This window comes from Chlamydotis macqueenii, chromosome 1 (genome assembly GCF_036417535.1).
Source record: "Chlamydotis macqueenii isolate bChlMac1 chromosome 1, bChlMac1.mat, whole genome shotgun sequence".
Classification (NCBI taxonomy): domain Eukaryota; kingdom Metazoa; phylum Chordata; class Aves; order Otidiformes; family Otididae; genus Chlamydotis; species Chlamydotis macqueenii.
The window spans coordinates 9,852,012-9,873,594 of NC_141556.1; the positions used below are offsets into that span (position 1 = coordinate 9,852,012).

Genomic DNA, 21,583 nt, shown 5'->3' on the forward strand with positions numbered 1-21,583 from the left:
GCACTTGTTTGCTGGATTGCATCCACAAAAGACTTTGTTTTCTCTTGTTAACTGTGCATTAACCAGATGTACAAAAATATGAGATGGTCATTAAGAGTTATTTAGTGCTGCAGCCTTTTCTTGGCATCTCCCAAGTTGTTCACAAGTTCAGAACTATTATTATCTGCATCTGCTGAATGAAGATTTAAGGACTGGAAACATGGTAATTTGAACATACTGAATGCAGAAAAATTTGGAGAAATTTTACTTCTTAAGATTGCTAGGTCAGATGGTTAGTGCTAATGACAAAGATTTGAAGGCCTGATGTGTTTGGTCCTTGGAGACCAGGGAGGTATCTTTAAAGCATGGCTTCTAATGACTTAGTGACTTCTAGCTTAAGTCTGGTTTAGGACAGACCCTACGGAGTATCCCACCTGGCTTAGATACCTCCATGCTTAGCCTTAGCGGTAAACTCTGGGTCAATTGATCAAGTACCACCAGTGACCACCAGATTTGCAAGTAGATAGGTAGGTGCAGGGAGACATTATGTGTTTCACCCTCACTAACAAAAAGGAAGAAGCAGAGAAGCTTTCCATCTGCTATGCAAGTGTGCTAACAATACAACTGTTTGCTAATATAGCATGCAGTCTTGCGGCTTAAAGGAGTCAGGATATATCTGCTTTTTTTTTCAGTCGCTTTTTTTTTATCATATGCTTTGTTAGTTGTCTTCTTTTTTTTCTTGCCATGATGCTTTAATGGTTTAAATTAATGCAGGCATTCTGAAACTTGAGTAAATTATACCTTTTATATAGTCTCATGAACTCTTGTCATTTCAAAAAATCAGACAGATAACAGGCATAACTTAATTGGAAAGATAACTGGAAGTATAGTAAGCTGTACTAGGCAACCAAAAATGTCTTATCAACCTTCATCAGCACCTTCAGCCTGAAATTTCTCAGGGCACATCTTGACAGCAGAGGAAGATCTAGATATGGAATTAATCAAGAGTTCCTCTGTAATGTTGGCAGTGGTCACCATACCTGAGAGTAGTGTCATTCCTGAAATCTCCAGAGAGGTCAAGTCCTCCAGATCACAATCCAATATAAAGTCCTCCAGATCACGATCCAGTATGAGGTCCACTGAATCTGGGGATCTGACAGCTTTTTCAAACCTCAGAGGTGGGAAGACGTGCAATTAGAATTCAGTCTACAAAATAACATAGTTTTATAAAAGAGACTAGGTATTTTGTTTACCTAGACATATTCTAGGTTTATATTGAATTTGTGTGTGTAATGCAATACACACTGCTTATAAGACTTTGACTAATGGAGATGTAATCCCTGAGAACTAAGTTAATAGAAACCCCATTCTGTGACACAGACCCTGATACTTCAGCTGCTCAACTGACTTCACTCAGCACTGCAAACTGACTCTTTTTCAGAGAGTAGGTCTATAAAACATTGATCCTGCTGATTGCAAGTTACAACAACAACGGAACAGGGATGGAAATGATGTTATTGATCCGAACTGCAAGGGGTACACAGTAATAAATCATAGTCTGCAAAAGTTTTCATGCCAGCTGGCCTCCCCCACTCTAAAATCACGCACCTGGCCGTACAGGTTCAGCTGGAAGGTTATCTCATCGAGTACAGGTGCCAGGCATCATTTCCACATCCATTAAGGCCTGTACAAATCTAGTACTGGAGGACTGTCCTGTTAATGCCAATGCAGCATTTGGCACAATAGTTTTGCAGCAGTGTTACCAACTAGCTTATGCCAATAAAATAAAATTTTAAAAGATCACAGCATTTTAACAGAACTGGAATAATTTGCTTTGTTCCCTGCCTGCTCTGGGCCTGTTTAAGCAGACCACGCTCTTTGACTTAGTATTTTTCTAAGTGCTACTGTAGGAGAAATAGGGAAAGAGTAACAATTTTAAATAATCTTACTGCATTTTACAAAAGCTTGCACACAAGCAGCAAGAACTGTGAAAGCATATGCCATGTAGAGCTCACCCAGAAGAGAACTTCCTTGCATGTGCCCGTTGACATGCTAAAGCTTTTGCAGGATCTAGCTGAGAGTCTGTGTACGTGGCAAACACACATATATTTATTGCACTAACACTCCAGAAGTATTTACCTTGAAACAATGCTGCTGCATGCTGAAAAAGATACAGACTGAACTCATCGCAGCTGGCAGTAGCCCTCTAGCAAAAGAGGGAAGTTAAAAAGCTTCCCGATAAGTCCAGAACATCTTTCAGCAGTGTGATAAATTTGAATGACAGCACTAATATCAGGGATTACTTATTCTCTATGGATATCCCTGACCTTGCCACTTGAGAATTCAACTAATTGGACAGAAGAAGAAAAAAAAGTAAATATATTAATTAAACTCATGCATGGGACTTTACATGGAAACAGTCCATCCACTTTGATTTGAAAGACAAAACACGTATTTATTTTGTTTGTCCAGCTGTTAGACGATAGCTTTAAATCCCCTTGTCCATCCAGTTTAGACAAAACCTTCTGATATTTTAATCACTCGGTTATGTGGGAAGGCTGAAATAAAGGAAGAATGTATTACAGGGTCTGATCCTTATCTGGATTAAGTCAGCAGAAAACTGTTGAAGCTAATGATACTGTAATGGATTATTTAGCCTTCTACTTATTGCCCTGCATAATCTGGCCATTTACGTCTGCTGTAATAACTAAGAAGCAGTATGGACATCAATGCTAGTTAAAAAAAATGAAATGGCTTTCTTAAAATAAGGAGAAAAATTTGGATATTAGTTGGTCACAGGGACTTACCCTTTAACTTCCACTTAAAAAGATGTCATTAAAAACTCTTTGCTGCATCAGTAATCCAGATCGAAGGATGTAAGTTCCAGGCTTCTGGAGGAGAGATAATTACTGGAAACTCATAAAAACCACGTAAATTCTGTTTTAATTTTCATATGCGGAGCAGATGTTTTGACAGATGGATGGACTTTATTTTTGTAACTGTCCTGGAAAAGTCTGCTTAACACAGTCTAATCAGTGCTACATATCTGTAGTGTTTGTTTTTCAGTCTTTCTGCATTTGGCTCCTATGCTTTTGGTTGCAGACGTTTTCTTTGTAGTTTATTTTTTCAGGCTAATCTCTCTCTGCATAAGCCCTTCTATCAATTTATATATAAATATTAGAAAACTCTTAAAAAATAAATGCGTATGTTTAGTTAGTAAGTCAGACATATTGATCTTCACATAGTGGATGCCCTTCTGGAAAACTTAATTAACCCTTTATCTTCTCTTCAAGATAGGCCCTCTACCTTTATAGATAGTATACAATACTTGAAATAGAAATTCAGAGTTAAAATCTCTGTCCAGACACATTGGACCTCTTTGACTTTAATTCACACTCTGAATGTAAGTGACAGCCTAATAATTTCTCAACTTGTTCTACAGATAGGAGTTTAGTACAGCAGAATATGCGGAGGGGTTGATGCTTTGGCTGTAGCATCATAGTACGGTGCAAATGGTTTTAGCTGCTTTCATTTCAATAAATTGTTAGCATGGAGCTGAGGATCTGAACCTCCTCAGCCAAGTTTAGAGGAAGCGTAAACACCTATAATGTACCTGAAGTTAAAACTTTTTTCTCACTCGGGAATATCCAACAAGTTTATGGGGCACTGTTCCTTCCAGGTGGCCAAATGAACCTTTAACTCCTGTACACAAGGTAGAATGGCTTTAGCTGGGTATCCTCATGCCCTCATGTGCCAAAAAAACAACTCCAGGAAAGCCTGTAGTGTCTGCTTGGGCTTTGGTGAGGAATGCATATTCCATATTCCTTCAAGCAGAGAAACAAACTGGATTGTGCCCCACTTTTGGAGTGAGTGCTTCAGCCACTGCACATGGCAGAGTGAGGACAGGGCGCAAACCATTTCTTTGGCCGTGTTTTGGAGGATGTTGGCAATCATGCCATCACAGGACAGTTTGCAGAAGCAAATCCAGCAGCTACACTGTAAAAATGTAAAAAAAAAATATAGCTATCTAAAGAAGTTGCCTCTGTCAGGACAGAGAGAGAGAGAAAGCCTCTCAGGCTATGCTAAGAAGTCTCAGACCTGATGCAGGGGCTTAGCTGCTTGGATTTTAAGACAAAGGTACTTCTGTAAAAGGCCAAAGGCAGAACCTGCAGCTCTTGGGGAAACCTTATACCATTTACTAAAATATAAATGAAGATTAATCCTCTCCAGGGTAGTCAAGATAAATGAATGGGAGTTTTGAGAACTGCAGTAACTCCTACATGATGGACCTATTTTCTCTTTGAATATCTACCTCAATCATTCTGTACCATATGCAATCACTTATGCATTCTGCTGCATGTATGTATATATAAACTTAAGCTTTAGGGTATAAACCAATGTTTAGCTTTATATAGACAAGAAAAGTTTTCTAATATTAAGCTATCCATTGTAATAAACAGGATTATTAGGTGGAAGAATTTATAATGATTCACAGTGGTGAGTGCAGTGCTCCTCCTCTTTAAGATTTGTTTTCATAACCAATCCAGGTCATACTTTCCTGCCTGCAGAGGACTTTGCAAATGTTACATTCATTTTAATTCACAATGTTAGGCTAAAACTATTTTAAACGCCCACACCACCCTGCTTTCACATATCAGAAAAACCCCCTGATTTCTACCTGGAAAATAATTTTCAAAAGTCTGATTTTCTTCCTTAGGCTAGTTTACTTGATAAAGAACAATATCCAAAGGGTACAGATATGTCCAGAATATGTTCCCTTTAAACACCATCCCTTTCCTGCAGAAAGTGAAAATCAATGCAAACATACAGGAGGGGCTGAAGTCACAGCAGATACAGTGTTTAAATTCCCTGACAATTTGTTCCTTACAGCTCCTGGCTCTGGGTTACTTCCTCGTCCTCCAGTGGATAGTCTCTCCTGTCTCCTGTATTTTACTACTTTTATTGTCTTTGTCTCCTTTCCAGTGCCCTGCACTCTGAGATCATGTAGTGAAATGCCTGGTTCTGCTGGCACAGGCCGTCACAGTAACAATATAGCACTGGCCTGGGGGTCTGGCAAGAGGAGATGCTGCTGCCAAGTGGGACAAGCCCAGCTGGAGAAACCCAAGTCATTCCAGGCCCTCAGCCAAGGGGGTCAGGGAGTTGCTTTGTAGCCGAGTTGACGTAGCCACCGGTGTCGGGACAAACAGAGCTGTCTGCCAGGTTTCACAATTGGCGGTGCCTGAATGCCATTGTAGGAGCTTTACTGTGGGGGCAGGAATGGGGAAACAGAGACTGAAAATGTGAGCCAGTCACCCATGTCCCATGTAGTGGCAGGCCCGAATTGCATTCAATGCGCACACGCTTTCCCTGATCAGAATTATCTTCTTTGTCATATGCCTGCGCTGAGATTTTGAGTCTGAGCAAATAATTCAAAGCTGTTAAAGTTGGTACATTATAGATTTCTGGGAAGCTCTTCTTCCTGGAGCCACATAAACCAGGAAGACCTAATATTCACCATCACAAAGCAAACTCTCACTAAGTTCAGAATATCAAAGACACAGGTACGATGTTTCCACACATAATGCTGTACCTGTGCAGCTGTACTTGAGCACAATTGGACGAAGGAAGGAATCTGATTACCCTGAGATGGAAACCAATGCGCCTGCTGCTATTGTTCCAGGGAGAATAGCACCGTCTCCCAGGCAGGGCAGGAACTTCACTCTCAACTTCCTGAGTTGACAAGGGCTTAAATCAGAACTGTAACTTTACTTTGATGTCATTTATTGTGGTTTAATACCCCTCTTTATTTATTTTTTTACAATCATGTAAAATATATAAAGAAACCTAATCTGTTAGGGAGGTGTATGAGAATTTACTGAGTAGAGCTTAATGGTTCCTTTATGCAGCTATAAAACACAAGGAAGCTATAAGAGCCGTCTGAACTGGACTAGAAACATTAAATGTTATATAAATTTATTTGTCATAGTCAAAGGTTTATTGCTGTATTTACCTTCCCCATTGTCTAACTAGGTTGTGTATTTCTCAGACATCTATGGTAAAAAACATATTGTAGAAGGAATTAAGGAGAGGTTAAAAGCAGGGATGAATAAAACAAATCTGCTTTTGGAAATACATTGTAAATCCAGAGTAACTTTACTGACATTAACGCAGTTACACTACTGTCAATCCTGAACACTTGAAGCTAAAATATGACTATGACAGAGTTAATTCCTCCCCCACCCCCACTACGGGCTAATCTGGAATAATTCAGTGGAGCTGATGATAGAATTTTTCTTAATTTCCATCCTTAGGAATCAAAGAGGACTCTGCCCCTAAACTAAGTAGGGTTTTCCATCTCACCTTTAAAATATTAGCTCTCTAATACCTTCTTGGTGTATATTAGAGATAAGGAGCTGAACACTATTTAGTGAATCTACATAGAGTCACTGGTGACATGTTGCTGTACATCAGAATAGCTCCACTGAAATCAGCACAATCTGTTTCGTTGCACGCTGACTGTGAGTCTAGCCCGTGTAGTCACAGCATTTTGCAAAGGTATGTGTCCACTGGCCTCTAACATTTCCTGTTCTTCAGGTAGGCAATTTTTAAAAACTTTAACAAATTATATTAGTAGACCATAAAGACATTTTTTTTAATCTTGATACATCAAACCAGACAAGGCAAAGCACAGTCCTACTGAAATAGTAGTGTGATTAAATTTGGCCAGGTTCAACTCTAAGTGAGAAAATTATGAATTATTTAATAATACCCAAATTGTTGATCAATTTTAGATTATGTGAAGTCAAAGTGAGATGCTCTATCTGAAACACAGAATATCAGAGTTTAAGAAAGGATCCATTTCATTTTTTTTTTCATTTTTAATGTTACATGAATTTACACTATTTGCTCATTTTTACTCTTGCATGTATTGAATTATTAACACACTTCCATGGTTTTTCCATATTTCTTTTATTAAAAGGAACAAAGGCAACAGCATTAAGAACAATATCAAAACGTACATCGTAATTTTGATGATTTATGCCAGGTATTTGCTTACTACTCTACCACTGTGACAGTGGAAGGCAATCTGTGGATACATATAATAAATGTGTGTTAATGTTTATGTATCTGTGGGAGGAAGAATACATATGCACCAGAAACTGTGTGTGTTTTTATTAAGAAAGGTCAGAATGGAAATCATTAAGAGAGATCCTCGGTAACATCCATCTCTGTTTTGTTCAATTTCCTGTTGGATTACCTTAACTATCTCTATGTTTTCTCTTTCATCTCAGCTGGAAGGATAACTTAGGTTATCAGCAGTAAGCCAAAGATGTAGTAAGATTCTGTATGGTTTTCTTTGGATTCTCTTTTTAATACATTGCCATTATCTGTTATGCAAATAAACAATAAAATTGGAAGAGCAATGTCATTTCAGTACAGTCCTTTGTGTAAGGCAGGGAATCGGTATTTCATCTGTGCAAGTTCATTGCTTTTCCTTGTGGTGGCCTAAGGCGTGCCTCAAATTACACATATATTTTCCTGGCAGAGCCATTATTTTGTGTTTGAGAGTATCTGGTTTAATTAGCAAGCAAGTTACAGAGACGGATTATGCCAATCAATGAGATTTCTGTGGAAGCAGTAGCTCAGGTAGTATTTCCATGGGCCCCAGTCCACTCAGAGAGGTACAGCTGAGTGCTGTACCAAAAAATTCATCAAATATATATATATAAGTTTCCTTCATTTTTAACACAAACTTTACTGGAAATTGTTATTTTATTTCAATGTTCTTATTTTTCTCCTATTTGAAATCCATTATTTGTAATTGTGTCAGACTGATTCTCAGGCACAGACATATTTATTTTTGTTGTTAGTCTCAAATGAAATAAAAATATTAAATAAACAGAAAAAGTCAACATCTTGACTATCAGGTTAGACATTTGCATTTTAATAACATTTTTGTTAACAGATAACATAATATTTGTACTAGGGACTGTTAGTGTTGCTATTAAGTTTTTAATTGCTGAGAATTAGAATTACTTATGATGGATAATTTACTTACTTAGGTAGAAAATCTAAAGTTGAAGTCTTGCAAAGCTTATATTCTAAGGGCTGTCAATAATTGCATTAAAGTTTAGCATATGTATTCATCCTTGTAAAACTGGCCCCTAACCAAAGACAATGAGGGTGAGACAGCATTCATCTTGTTGTTAGAAATGTTATATCAATGGTTTGTTTTTCATCAACTCCTTCCATCTGGCCCATCTTTCTTCTGATTGTTACTTAATTGAATACAAGCAAACAGTTGGTCTATTTTTCTTAATTATTTCATTCTGACACATTTCTATAAATGGGTTTTGCCTTACAAACATGGCAACAGCATAAATCGCAAAGATTAAGCACGTCTGAAACAAAAATCAGGATTTTGTTTTCTGTAATCTTTTCTTCAGGGATGGATGCTTTACTGAATAACAACCAAAGATATTTCAATGAGAACCTAAATCAGGCTATTTATTAAATACTTAGCAATAAACAGCCTTATACATAGCATGAAATGATCACACTTTTAAACTCTGTTCATTCAGCCATACATCCCTAACACAGAAGAGCTCCCATTAGTCATAATCATTGAATTAACTTTGTGGATACATTTTTTTTCCCCCCTTTGCAGAGAGAATGTGCTAATTTCATCAAAGTGCTTAAGACTTACAACCAAACCCACTTGTATGCCTGCGGAACAGGGGCTTTTCATCCAGTCTGCACCTATATCGAAGTTGGAAGCCATCCTGAGGTAAACTATCTTAAAACAATATTTATATTTTTCCTCTTTTTAATCTTTATTGTTGTTTAGCCATGATCTCTTTCTGCCAAAATGCACTGTCACTGGTTTCTGTGGCTCGGTAAGTGGACCTGGTAAGACCGGCTCCTGAATCAGGTGCTGACGTGCTGATTGATAAATCACAGCAGAATCTGTACTTTTCTCCGCTACACAGCATCTTTTCCCTCAGGGGCTTAAATAAATATGAATAAGCCCATTCTGCGTGGTTCATGAAGCTAAAAGCTCTCTCTCTTTTTTTTTGGTCAGGACAGATACCAGCTATAAGAGGGGTAATTCAGCCTGTATGTTTATTCTGGAACCAACTCTGTCCTTTAGTCTTCTACTAGTCAGTAAAGTCTGACACTGCAGGAGTTTTCTCCCAGCTGGGAATTAAAATAGTGTCACACATTCATAAATCCCACTTTTCAGATTTGTCCTAACACACTGATAGTTTTTCATATGTGGCCTAGGTTTTGTTTCCTTACTTTTTAGTGAAAAATAAATCACTTTTCCTCTCTCTTTCCCCCTCATACTTTTTAATCTGTAGCTTGCTGATTTTTGCTTAGTGTAGCAGAAATCCTGCAGTAACTCTTGTACTCTTTTGTCAGTGATGGTTATAACTAAATAGATAAGCATGGTCTTCCTTGGTGAAAATCAGTATCACTTAGAAAGCAATGGGACTATGCTGGTTTTCCCAGCTGAAGATTTGGCTAGAATGTCTCTGCTTTATTTCAATACTTTTTCTCTCCAGAAAAGCCAATCTTTTATTATCCTGTTAAGAGAAATATGTAATATAAATTTGTCCACTTACTTTGTTTTCAATCTGTCTTACCTGAATATTGCTTAATGGACTGTTTCAGTTTAGCATCCAGGTTCTTGATGTGTTTAGCAGTCACTGATTTATGGATATGTTTTATTAGTGAATCCATAGTTCTGTTACTTGTAGCTTCTGTGATCTTCAAAGAATAGCTCTTTCAAGTTACCTTATGGTTTTGCAATTCAGGTTTGCAGATTTCCCTGAAAATAAAGACATCATTGTTAAATAAATGAGGATTCAGTTATTTAAAAATCAGAATTTCTTCTTGTAGAGAAATTAACAGACCTTTTGAGTTTTGACTTTAGAGTCTGGGAACTCTTTTTTCCCTATAGAAATGTCTTTTGATATTTGAAACATGAGTCTTTAAAATGTTCTAAGCATAAGGTTTTGAAGGGATAAAGGAGCTGCCATGTAGAAAGGGTTTTTTTTCCATATTCTTTAATGCTTTATTCCAGAATGCATTCTTGGCAATTAGTGATTGTCTCCTGACCACACACAGTATGTCATTGCTTACTGCATTAAACAGATTCTCTGCTTCCTGAGATCCATTTGGGAATTGGTAGACATATTAATTAACTCCAGTTCCGTAAGATGTGTGTCAATCAATTCTTGGCTATCTGCCAAGTGAATCTATCTGCAGAGAGATAGCTGGTATGAGGTCATTTACTTCTACATTTGGCTGTTTTACGACTGTACCATAAAACTAACACACACTTTATCAAGGATTTATAGAAAGGATGATCAGAGATGAGAGGCTAGATCCAACCTTGGTTTAACATTCTGTATTTTGAAAGCCTTGCGTCAATAATGTGTTTGGCTCTGGAGCTGAAAGACTATGTTTATCTTAGCTTCTTTTTAGCCATTCCTAACTATCAACAAAATCTTAATTGTAACTTGTTTTAGTCATTTATGCAGTAAGTTTATTAGTCCCCGTATGTTTGAACCATTCTTATTAGCTTTCGTTTCATCTTTGCAAATCAAGGAAATTAGGAGTATGTTTATCTGAACTGCCTTGGACACTGTTAACTTTTTATTTCCTTTTCATACTTAAGCTATAAGCGAAATCATCTTCACCTGCCCTTCTTCCAGTGGCATAAGTTTCTGTATCCTCTGGACAGTCATGCAGGAGAGGTCACTGGCTTCTCAGCCTAGGTCTGCCCATGGAGAGAGAGAGGGGGGCAGGAGGCAGAAGCACCCACATCTTCTCAGGCTTTGACAAATTTGAGAGTCAGTCTGGGCCCTGTCCCTTGTGGAAGTGAAAATCAGACAAATGAATTAATTTATTAGGTTTACAATGAAAAATAATGTGACCTGTCTATGTCTGTCATCTAGAGCCTGCACCTCTCTTTCCCATACCACCTAGCCAGGAATTTCAAATGTGCATCTCCTCCCAGAGCTGGGGAAGAGGGGGGTGCTTGATTGACAGTAAGGGTTAGAGACACCAGGAATGAGCGGGGGGGGGGGGCTACAGTATTAACCCCCAGACCCCTGCACGCTGCATCTGTGAGAGCCAGATGGTTTACGTTTTCATGTCAGACAGCAGCGCTGGACGTGTCAAAGGGCCACTGCTTCTGTATCATGTATAGTTTATACCTCCCTAGCATACTAAAAGAGGTAAAAAGTATAACTGAAGGCAAGTGGTTGATTTTGAGTTTAAAAATTCCCATCTAAAACATTTCCTGAAGATTCATTTTCTACTACAACACTTGTGGAAAATTAACTGACTTTGCCATCTGCTTATTTATTTTTCAAGTACTTAGAGAGGTAAATGTGAACTGATTAGGGGAATAGTCAGGGAATGTACCTGCTGTCTAAGAAGATTGCTTGTTTACGTGAGCTCTGAATATAACGCACCTGCCCGACTCTGGTGGAGGAGAGGAAATCAGTGTGTGCCAAACTGAAGAGGATGGTGAAGTGACGTATAAAGAAAAAGAGTGGCAAATGAGAGAAGATACACTGGAAGCAATTGGAGCGGGCTATAGGAGGCTGGAATATGGTACAATTTTTTATGATTGAGGAAAGGAAATAAATTACTTTGTCATAAAGTAATGGGAATATGGATTGTTATATCTGTTGAATATCTCTTCAATATGAAGCAGCGTATCACAGCCCCATTCCATACCTGAAGAAAATCATTTCTAGTGATGAAACTAGGCAGGTCTAATTGAGTTTGATGAAGTACAGTATCAGAAATAATAATAAAAAGGTAAAAGGATATGAACAACATGCTGTGCATCTGATTAAAAATGATCTGCGCAAATGTATACAACCTAATATGTTGTGAATTACACTGCAGTCTAAGGAGTAAAGCAGACTAATCTTAAATTCATTCCAGATGTGTAAGCAAATAACCGCAGTATTTAGAGAGAAGAGTAAAGTTAATGTTTGAATAGACTTTAAGCACGTAAGCCATGAATAAGCAGGAAAGAACATATTTAGAGAGAACGTAGCATGTGTATATGTAGAAAATACCTGAGGAGAAACTTAATTTAAAGCTCAAGATCATCCATTGGAGAGGCTGTATTTGTGCCTTCACTTAATGGGGCAAGCCAGCTCATATGCAGGTGTCTATATTGTATGTGCCTGAGTTTAGGTGACGTGACCTAATTCAGACTCCTACACCAACTTCAGGGATCCGGGATTAGGCAACATGTGGCATTCTCTCCACATAACGCAATATAATGCAAGAAACCGATTACCAGACGAAACAAGAAAGTAATCAGTAATGCTGTGTTCTGCTCCCACTAACTTCTGAGGAAACAGGCTTTGATGTGTAGCAATGTTGTACATAACGGTTGCAAAATTACACAGGTCAGATCTGTGCTTGAAAGGAGCAAATCCAACTGCAGGGAGACACAGAGGTGCTTTAAACCCACTAGAAAGTCACAACAGGATGCAGAATGCACCTGCCTGTGCATGCCTGAGCAGGGGGAAGGAGCCCTGCTCCCTTTCCCCAGGGCTCCCTTTGGGGTAGTTTGTGTGAACCGGCAGGGAACAGTCCTGTTTAGGAAAGAACAGGATTTTCCATCTACTTAACCCTTACATACAGGGGAAGGTACAGAGAATGCCCTGTAGAACCTTGTTTTTTCATGCTCAGACAGACATTACAAGAGCTGTACAAAATTGTTTGCCAGATCCTCAGCAGGAAAACATTAGGATTTCTTCAACAGAGGTAAATCAATAGATGCTGTCTGAAGAACTAACCTGGCTTCTTTTATTGTATCCTAATTTCAAATTTCTTGTCATAGTCCAACAGATTAAACCTAATTTTTAACTGGATGAACTTAAAAGATCTGGGATCACTTTACTTGCAGGTTATTTCTCATTCTTAATCAATAAAGAAGCTCTAAATTTAGGTCAGATTTATGATGTACATAAAACATTAAGTTATTGCATATGAAGTTCTGTAACGCTACCACCTGTAACATATTTGCTTTTTCCGGACTCTGTGTATTTAAAAAATCCTTGGTTCAACTCATAAAATTTTGCTGAATTGTACTCTCCACTTTTTTTTTTTTTTTAAATCCCTTCAATACTTCACATTAGAAGAGGTATAGAGTGCACTTTCTAGGTAATGGACGTCCTGTGCTGATACCTTTATGCGTCTATCTTTTTTGTCTGTCTGTGTGTATTACATATATGTATATAGTGATGGAAAAGCAGTTTTTTTCTTAAGAGAATGACTCTGAAGAAACACATTACTCGAAGGACCAGTGCTACTGCTGGTAGAAAACATGTTGTGTTTCATTATCTAATGTAAAATTCAGGGTGAAACATTGGCTTCAGTAGTAGCGGATGTGGCATAAATTAGTCTAACTTCATTGAAGACAGCAGAGATGTTTCAGTTTACATCAGTTAAGATTCTGACCTGTGGTTTTTAAGCAAAACATTTGAGCAAATCATTTTTTAAGTTAAGAATCACCTCAGGCTAATGTGATTTTCATCTAAGTAATTATATCTTTAAATGTCATTTATATACTTACTAAATATAGAGAGAAAATATTAAGGAAAACAGTAGTGTTAAAGGATGATTCTTATTTGTAACATAACAATGTGTGATATAACCATTCTTTTTGACATACTATTTCTAAGCACCACTATTATCTCAAAGAAATCTCAGTAAAGGAGGATCTGGTTTAGAGACTGTAACAGCCTATTTTAGTTCAGAGATGCTTTAACCTTTCAAACCACTAGATATCCTGTTACTATAGTACATGAAAGTAAAACTGAAGAGCCAGATCTCTAGCTTATGTACAGTGTAAGTACATTTTAGAGCACTTCTCTCAATCACCTGGGTAGTTTTGCCATGGAAAATAAGAAAACGTGTCTCCCATGGAAAATAAGAAAACATGTCTTGGATGTTTAAAGCCTGATATATCTTGTTTCATAAAAAGCATGATTTTTGCTGTACTGGGAAATCCCAGGTACTGGACCTTTTTGCTGTACTGGTGTTCTTGTCTCCGGAGGTTGGCAGGTAACAGGATAGTGTTAGGCACGCATCTGTCCAGGCATCTCACAGAGTCAGTGGCCAAAATCAGAAAATAAAGGGGTTTGATTCCTCTGCAGGCTTCTAGGTCTGCAAACCATCACTTCTGCTCCTCCACATTACGTGTATTTCCAGTCCTTTAAGCTACCCTGTGTGAAAACTCTTTGCATAGAATCAGGCTTTTCACAAATGTACAATTGTTAAAAAGAATAAATCTTAGCATAGCTGTAACCTTCCTAGCATTTTGGAAGTGTACAGTTTTATATACGGTTATATGTAGCTATATATAGCATATAATTCTTTTTCCAATCCATAATTCACTATGTCATTGGTTGGGGAAGGATATTTCCTATGACTCAAAGACAGTATTTACAAGAAGAATACAGGTAAGGGACAGAGAACAAGACAGTCCTTTCTATCAGACAACGTAAGCGAGTCATTTGTCCTGGTTAGGTCTGACAAATGTTTCTGTAAGGAAACTAGGATCTGTTGTTGGAAGCTCTGTACATTTTTAAGCATCATCATGCAGAAGCATGTATTTCTTACAGGCCGAGTGCTATGTCCCAAATGGCACCTCTTGTTATGTGGCATTATTTTGTGATAAAGTTACAAAAGTAGAAGGTCACCAGAAAGAGGTAACTTGATTCCCATTTAAAAGACTTTTTGAAAAACTCTATAAACTCCTTTGTAAACAAATATGAATCAGGTTCATGGTTAAATGCTATTATTTATGAAGGCCTGTCTTTGAATACACTGCAGATCTCCTTTGACTTCAGCTGTATTTTGAACACTTGTTTGCTAAAAGAGAGCTTAAACCAGGAGAAGTCAGATTTTTCAAAACTTCATCCTGTCATCTCCAACCAAAATATAATTCCAATAAGAATTTATTTCTAGAGCAGATCCTTTAAAGTAGGACTATTAGGCTTTATGTGATAATTTAGCTGTCAGAATAGTTTAATTTATGAGGTAAACTTCTCTCAACTGAATAGCAGCAATGGCTGATGTCTTTCCTACCCCTCACTGTTGGGAAAATCTACACAGCTGCTACGGATATTTCATCCTCGGTAAAATGAGACATGGAAGAGAAAAGTTTTGAAAGATATTTTTCTCCAAATATCTTATTTTAACAAGATAAGAATCAATTTCCTCATAAAAATTTTAATGCATACTAAACTTTTGATGTAAACTGCACAGTTAAAAGTATAATAATTTAAATTTGCAGCTAGTGTTCATTTTCCTGACATATTCAATTAAGAAGGATGTGCCATTTTGACAGCTGAATATTTGACAACTAGCTGATCCATTTTGTCTTCCATTTACCAACGTAAAGGTGTATTTGTAAGAACAGGACTATTCCAAATCATATACATGCAAAGGATGTGGCTCAGTATCTTAAAATTCAGGTGCAGTACAAATATCATTTTTTGGGGGAAAGTATTTAGCAAAGGGGTCATGCTTTAATCGTTGACAGGAAATGTGAACATCGTAGGTTTTCAGCTGTCATTTCATGCATTCAGTCCTGCCCTTGCGTATTTCATAATTACACCTAAGCAATTTGGAATCTATTTATGTCTAAAGTGACAGAAAGTCAGTAATTATGTCTGAGGTTCACTCTGAGATTTACAAGTTGAACATTTACATGCAGGAAATGAAATCAAGTTTTAAGCTATCACAAGTCAAAACAGTGTGGTTGGCTATTTTATTTCTTCACCTTTATTCCTCAGTCTACAGACTTAAATGGTTTAGGTAAAATGGAAGCATGATTCTTTAGTAAGTCATACAGAGGAGAGGTATAAGATATGACGAGAAGCAGAACAAAGAAATGGAATTTACAACCGCAAAGGCCATTTGTTGCACAGCAGAAACCACTAACGAAAACCCTATTATTATTCAAGTCTGATCAATTCAGCTATTCAGCAACTAAGTTCTGTTTAAGACTTGGTAAATATATCCAAATTGCTATGGCAGACCTCCCAGTTTATTCTTAAGTAAAAAAAAAAAAAAAAAAAAAAAAATCAACTCCAGAACGACATTACTTTAATATTATTTTATACATATGTTTTAAAGAAACAAAAATGAAAGTCACTCCACAGGTAATGTTCCAGCACTCTGCAGTTTAGTTTTGATTGAAAACTTCCCCGAGATGAGAGAGAACTGGTAAGGATATGGTAGAGAGCATCGCTGTTTCCATGGATCTGATCTGATTACTAGAGACATGCGATGACACAAAACGAAGCTTGATAGTAGCAAGATCCTGCATATTCTCCTCCACTGTTGAAAAAACAACTCACACAAAGTAACTGTTAACACAGAATTTTTTTTTCTTAGTGCAAAAAAAAAATCCAGTGTGAAAGATAGTGTCAAATTTGAACCCCTGCCTCCTAATGAGAGGAATCTATGTGCTAGCACGCTTCCACTGAGATAACTGAGAAGACTATTGTTCCCTCACCGTACATGGCTTTCACCTTCTGTGGCTAAGAAATGCTCGTTGATTACAGTGGAGAACTGTATACAGTATGCCACAGCTGAATGACTTCCATGAATAAGAAACTAAAGCCAGTCGACATATTCATTAGGTTCAAAGAAATGAGCCTCTGAACTGTGGGAAAACTTTTGTTTATGCTGCTGGAGGGGAGAAAAAAAAAAAGTGGGATAGAAAGAGACCTCCGTGGAAGTAAATTCGCAGAGTGGAGTGTACACATGTGCATATGCAGAACTGTTGAGTGGATTTTCACTTATTCCACATGCTATGTCTTGCTTTGTGAGTCATGTGTAACTTGTGTAAACCATGTGTAACTTTAAATATGCTCAGATACTGAGTGATTCAAGGTAAAGACACTTTTAGGATCTGGGTCTAAATTTTTTTTTAAATGCAAGGTGATTTTTCCTAGTATCAGTTGTCTTTAGTGGAGTTCTTTATGACTTATACTGACGTAAGTAAGACTGTGGTTCACTCTTCATTTGTATAGTCACAGAAAAAAAACATTAATTCCTAACATTTTTAAAGTGATGACTCAAGAGTTTTGTGACTGCTTTAAGAAAATTAATTTTAGTGATGGCTACCTGTGGAGCTGAAAAATACGCCTACTGTTTGCACTTGGATGTTCATTATTTCTATCAGTTAAAGGATGCTATGAGGAATTATTTATTTCCACCATGTAAATATTCCCACTGGCACATGATTACCTGACTTTACTATGAGATGATACAGTTTTCCTAATTCATTACAGACTTAGATGTTGATCCAGTTTTCTGAGTGGGAATATTATGGGTTTTTTTTCATCAACAGAGCCAATAATGTTTCTAGTAGCACAGAAGTTCAGCATTTGCCTCTTGTTAGAGTAACAATTGAAAACATTAACCCAACTTCTCAGTCATGCAACATATGCAAAATCTCATCCACACACCTCCCGAAACAAAAGAGAAGTATGGCTGGATCCTTTGATCTCTCTACCAACATGGGGGAGGAAAAAAAAAACAACCACAAAACAAAACACCATCTGTTGGCAAACCAATGTAATAAAAGCAGTGGAAAGCCAGCCTATAGTATAGACTAACTTAATTGAGGAAATGACTTATAAATAGAATTATTTCTTAATTCAGAGGTGCGGGAGGAAGAAAAACTGAAGGAAGGAGTTACTGAGCACAGATTCAGATAGATCAGCATCAAAGCAACATTATTCATTGTGAGATCCACGTCACAAAGCTCAAGTTGACAGGGCCTGACCTCATGAAGAAGAGTCACATTTTAAGTGTGATTTCTGCAGCTGAAGGAAGTGACTGTATTGTGTTTGTAGCTCAGTACAAACATCTTGTCAAATAGGCTTTAAACAACCGAGGTCACAATGCAGAAGGTTTTAGCTGTGGGTGATGCTCCTCATACAGGGCGTAGGACTGTGAAATGCAGAACAGCAAACTAACCAGTAATATTAAATGTTCAGACATGAGGATCTAACCAAGAGCCTATTGACGTTAACTAACCTCACTGGTCTTTGTCTAAAATTTTATGAGAGCTGATGTGTTGTGAAGTGCCTTTCAGGCCTGATTTTAAAGGGCATAGGATATATTTAACTCTCAGAAGTCACATTTGAGTCTGAAAACACTGTCGATTTCCACACTTTCAGAACAGCCTAATATTTATAGTTCCTGCATGTTCATGTTGTGTGAGCTTAATGGTAACCAGCATGGCAACTGGCCTGTGGTTAGTCCCAGGAAGGGGCCCAGGGAGGCTGTGCGCAGCCATGATGCAGGCTACTCAGCAATGGTGAAAAGGCTCGTGCCTGAATTTCTCAAAACCTCCTCCTGATGTTGCTTCTGGCCGTAAGTGTCTCACTCATTCAGAATTCCCAGAAAAAGGGCATTTCCCCAAAGGAAAGATGAGAACACTCATGGGTTTAAAGCAATTTTTCAAACAGATTCAGGAAAGAAAAAAGTCACTTTCCATAATGGGAGGCCTCCTTGGTGTACTTCCAAGCTTCTTATACATCTCTTTCTTTCATCAACAGCTGCATTTGGCATGACAAAACTGGCTTCTCCACAATGATTAAACCTTATTTCTCCTTTGATAAAAAGCAGAGCAACTGCAGGTGAAGCTACTATTTCTGTGAGTAAACAGCAGTACATGGGTATTTCCAGAAGTTGCCTGGTGGAACAGGAAATAGTTGTCCTTCCTTTGCTATCTTGACCATCCCCATTTTTATGTACAGACTCATATTTATGTGAAAATGCTTTCATAATACTTTCCAGATGCCTCCTTGCCTTTACCAGGTTTTAAAACTGAGTTTCTTCTCAGCCCTATGTTATACAAAGAGTTTCTCAAATTCATTACTAAGTACGGTCAAATAATAAAATTCCAGTATTCCATAGTTCAGTAAGAAAATAAAGCTAAATATTGATACTTTTGTTAGTAATTAGTGCTTTGCTTCTTAAGGAGAGAATTAACTGACCCATGTAAGAAAGCAAATAAGCATTAATCCCATATATGCCATGCACGCAGAGAAGATGACTGCAAGAGGAAAGATCTCTGCAAAACAGAACAGATACAGTTGAACCATTGTATCATTTTCTAACTTTGCTAATACCTTTACAAAGGATAAAGAATTTTTTTTTTAATCAGTGTACAACCTTTCATCTTTTTGCATCATGTTTTGCTGGCATAAGATGACATAGATAGATTAACAATCAGGTATTTCAAGATCTTAAAAAGTCTGACAAGAGAGAAAATCCTTCATCCTTCTTTAAACAATACTTCTATGTGAATATGAGATACACTACGGTGATGTATGTTTGATTGCTGCAATAGTACCTATCATCAGGAAGAAAATCCAGTGTTAGGAATGGGTCACATTTTAGACAGAGATTGTATTTTGTCCAGGGAAGGAACACAGGACTGTGCATAAAATTGTCTAAAAATAATAGACATTAAAGTGATGCCTAAGCATAAATAATTATCTTCCTTATACATTAGTCCACGTATCTTTTGCCATCAAGAGTTAATAAATTCACTGCTGAGAGACTGTGGGAGATTACGAATAGTACTGAAACAGGCAGTGTTTTAAATATTTGTGCTTATCCCATATGCATACTGCTTGTGTGATGCTGGAAATCAGACTAAGTGATCACAGTAACTCTTTCTATCCTAAAAATCTAAGAATAAAACCACTTGAAGTCAGTTGGGAATAAAAAATTATTTACTCTTCCACTCATTCTCAGTGCTAGCTTAGTTAGTACCAACTTGCTTTCTGCTTGTGGCACTCAGTAAGACTGTTTGGAAAAGTTCTGGCTCCTCTATGAGCTCCTGAGCATAAACCATCCAGAATCCCTGTATCTTCCCTCAAATATCACTCCTGTGAGGGAAATGTGCTGTGCCCTTCTGTTCCTTCTTTCACCTCTCCCTCGTTTACGTAAAACAAATAATTTAGTGACTGTGACCTGGCACAGATGAAGTACATGCCTCTGACTCGTTCATGCCTCTGTGGACTTTGCATAAATTAGTTATTTCCTAAGTAACTCATTTCATTGGAAAAGGGTGAGTAACTTTCCACCATTACTTGGGAACTCAAGGAATGACTTGGTAGTACCTATTTTTTTTTTCTTTCTCTTCAGCCTCTGTATTATGTGCTGTAGACAATTCACATATGGTTATTTTTATTTATTCTCAGAAGGAGACTTTGTTTTTAAAAATGTGTTTTATCTTTAGCTCAGTGAGTCAGAAAAGAATGTGAGAAATGCACTGGATAAAAAAACAGTCACCACTGCAAAACTTAGATAAAAGAGATATTGTGCAGAATGAATAAATGTATCAAGATGAATTTGTGCCTATCAGAATTGGCAATGACTTGCTATGTCATCTAATCTATTCTAATTTCTGTACATCTACAGTCATGTACAGGCCTGGACTGTCTTCTCACCTGTAGTGATATAAATCACAACTAGTGATTCTTGCAGTGCAGCATTAATTTGCATTTTAATTCTTTCTTCTACAAATATTGCATAGCTAATCATAATTATATGTGTTGTCCAGCCCTAAGCAACTCTCTTCCTATTCAGTGTATGTATCAAACAGTCCCAGAAGACATGTTGTATAACTTTTCCCTTGTATGATAGTGTTTATTTTAGTTAAGAAATGCTACCTGATTTATGAAAATCTATGGATTCCTTTGAGTTGCAACATGGTCACACTCAGGGAGATATGTTAATAAACATTCGCAAGTACATAATCAGATGAGAACAATACTCTCCATTAATGAAATATGATCCATAATGAATCTTTCATGGGAGTGCTAATAACTACCTTTAGGTTAAAGTGCTCAGATGTCACAGTATAACAATATCTGTCTTAGATGTGTATCATTACAGCAAAGTAATTAAAGGTTACTTAGCTTTTAAATGGTTACCTTGGAAGAATCCTTCAATAATGTGGCTTCAAACATGCCTTAACAATGAAATTAATTAGACAAATTAAATATCAACCTTGTAGTAATCTGTTTTATGTGCAGAATATCTGGCATACAAATGTATAATATGATACATGGTCGAAAGCTGAGGAGCTGAAAATATGCCCATTTGTTTTTAAACCTAAAACAATCTTGGTTGTTCTTAGATGCAAAATGATGTTTATGCAATTGGGTTAAAAAGAACATTGACAAAATTGCTGAAGAGAAATGGAATGTCAAAATTTTCATGGTTGCGTTCAATGTGCGACGTGAGTGCAAAGCTCAAATAGCACCGCTCAGGATGTCAGAAGTATTAAAATTCAGTCAATCCTTTTCACACCTCTGTGCTACATGGAGTTAAAAGCCTAGTAACGAGTAACTAGAGTTTTGCTAACAGCTCACTCTGACTCATCTGGAGAATGCTTTCAGGGATTACTAGCTTGCTGCCTTCTGTATTTAATATAAACCACACCAGGAAAGTTGAGCAAGTGGCTTGATCTAAATATAAACATTTCTCATCAGCCGTTCAAGTGGAAATATGGCATGGGCAA

At 37.3% G+C, this 21,583-nt stretch overlaps 1 protein-coding gene across 1 annotated transcript in view; it reads left to right on the forward strand.

The window, feature by feature from the left end:
- Window positions 1–21,583, forward strand: part of SEMA3A (semaphorin 3A) — a 174,822-nt gene that overhangs the window by 61,555 nt on the left and 91,684 nt on the right. Inside the window, exon 4 of the mRNA XM_086745637.1 lies at window positions 8,648–8,767. Coding sequence (XP_086601763.1) covers window positions 8,648–8,767 — 120 coding nt within the window. The remainder of the gene's footprint in view (window positions 1–8,647; window positions 8,768–21,583) is intronic.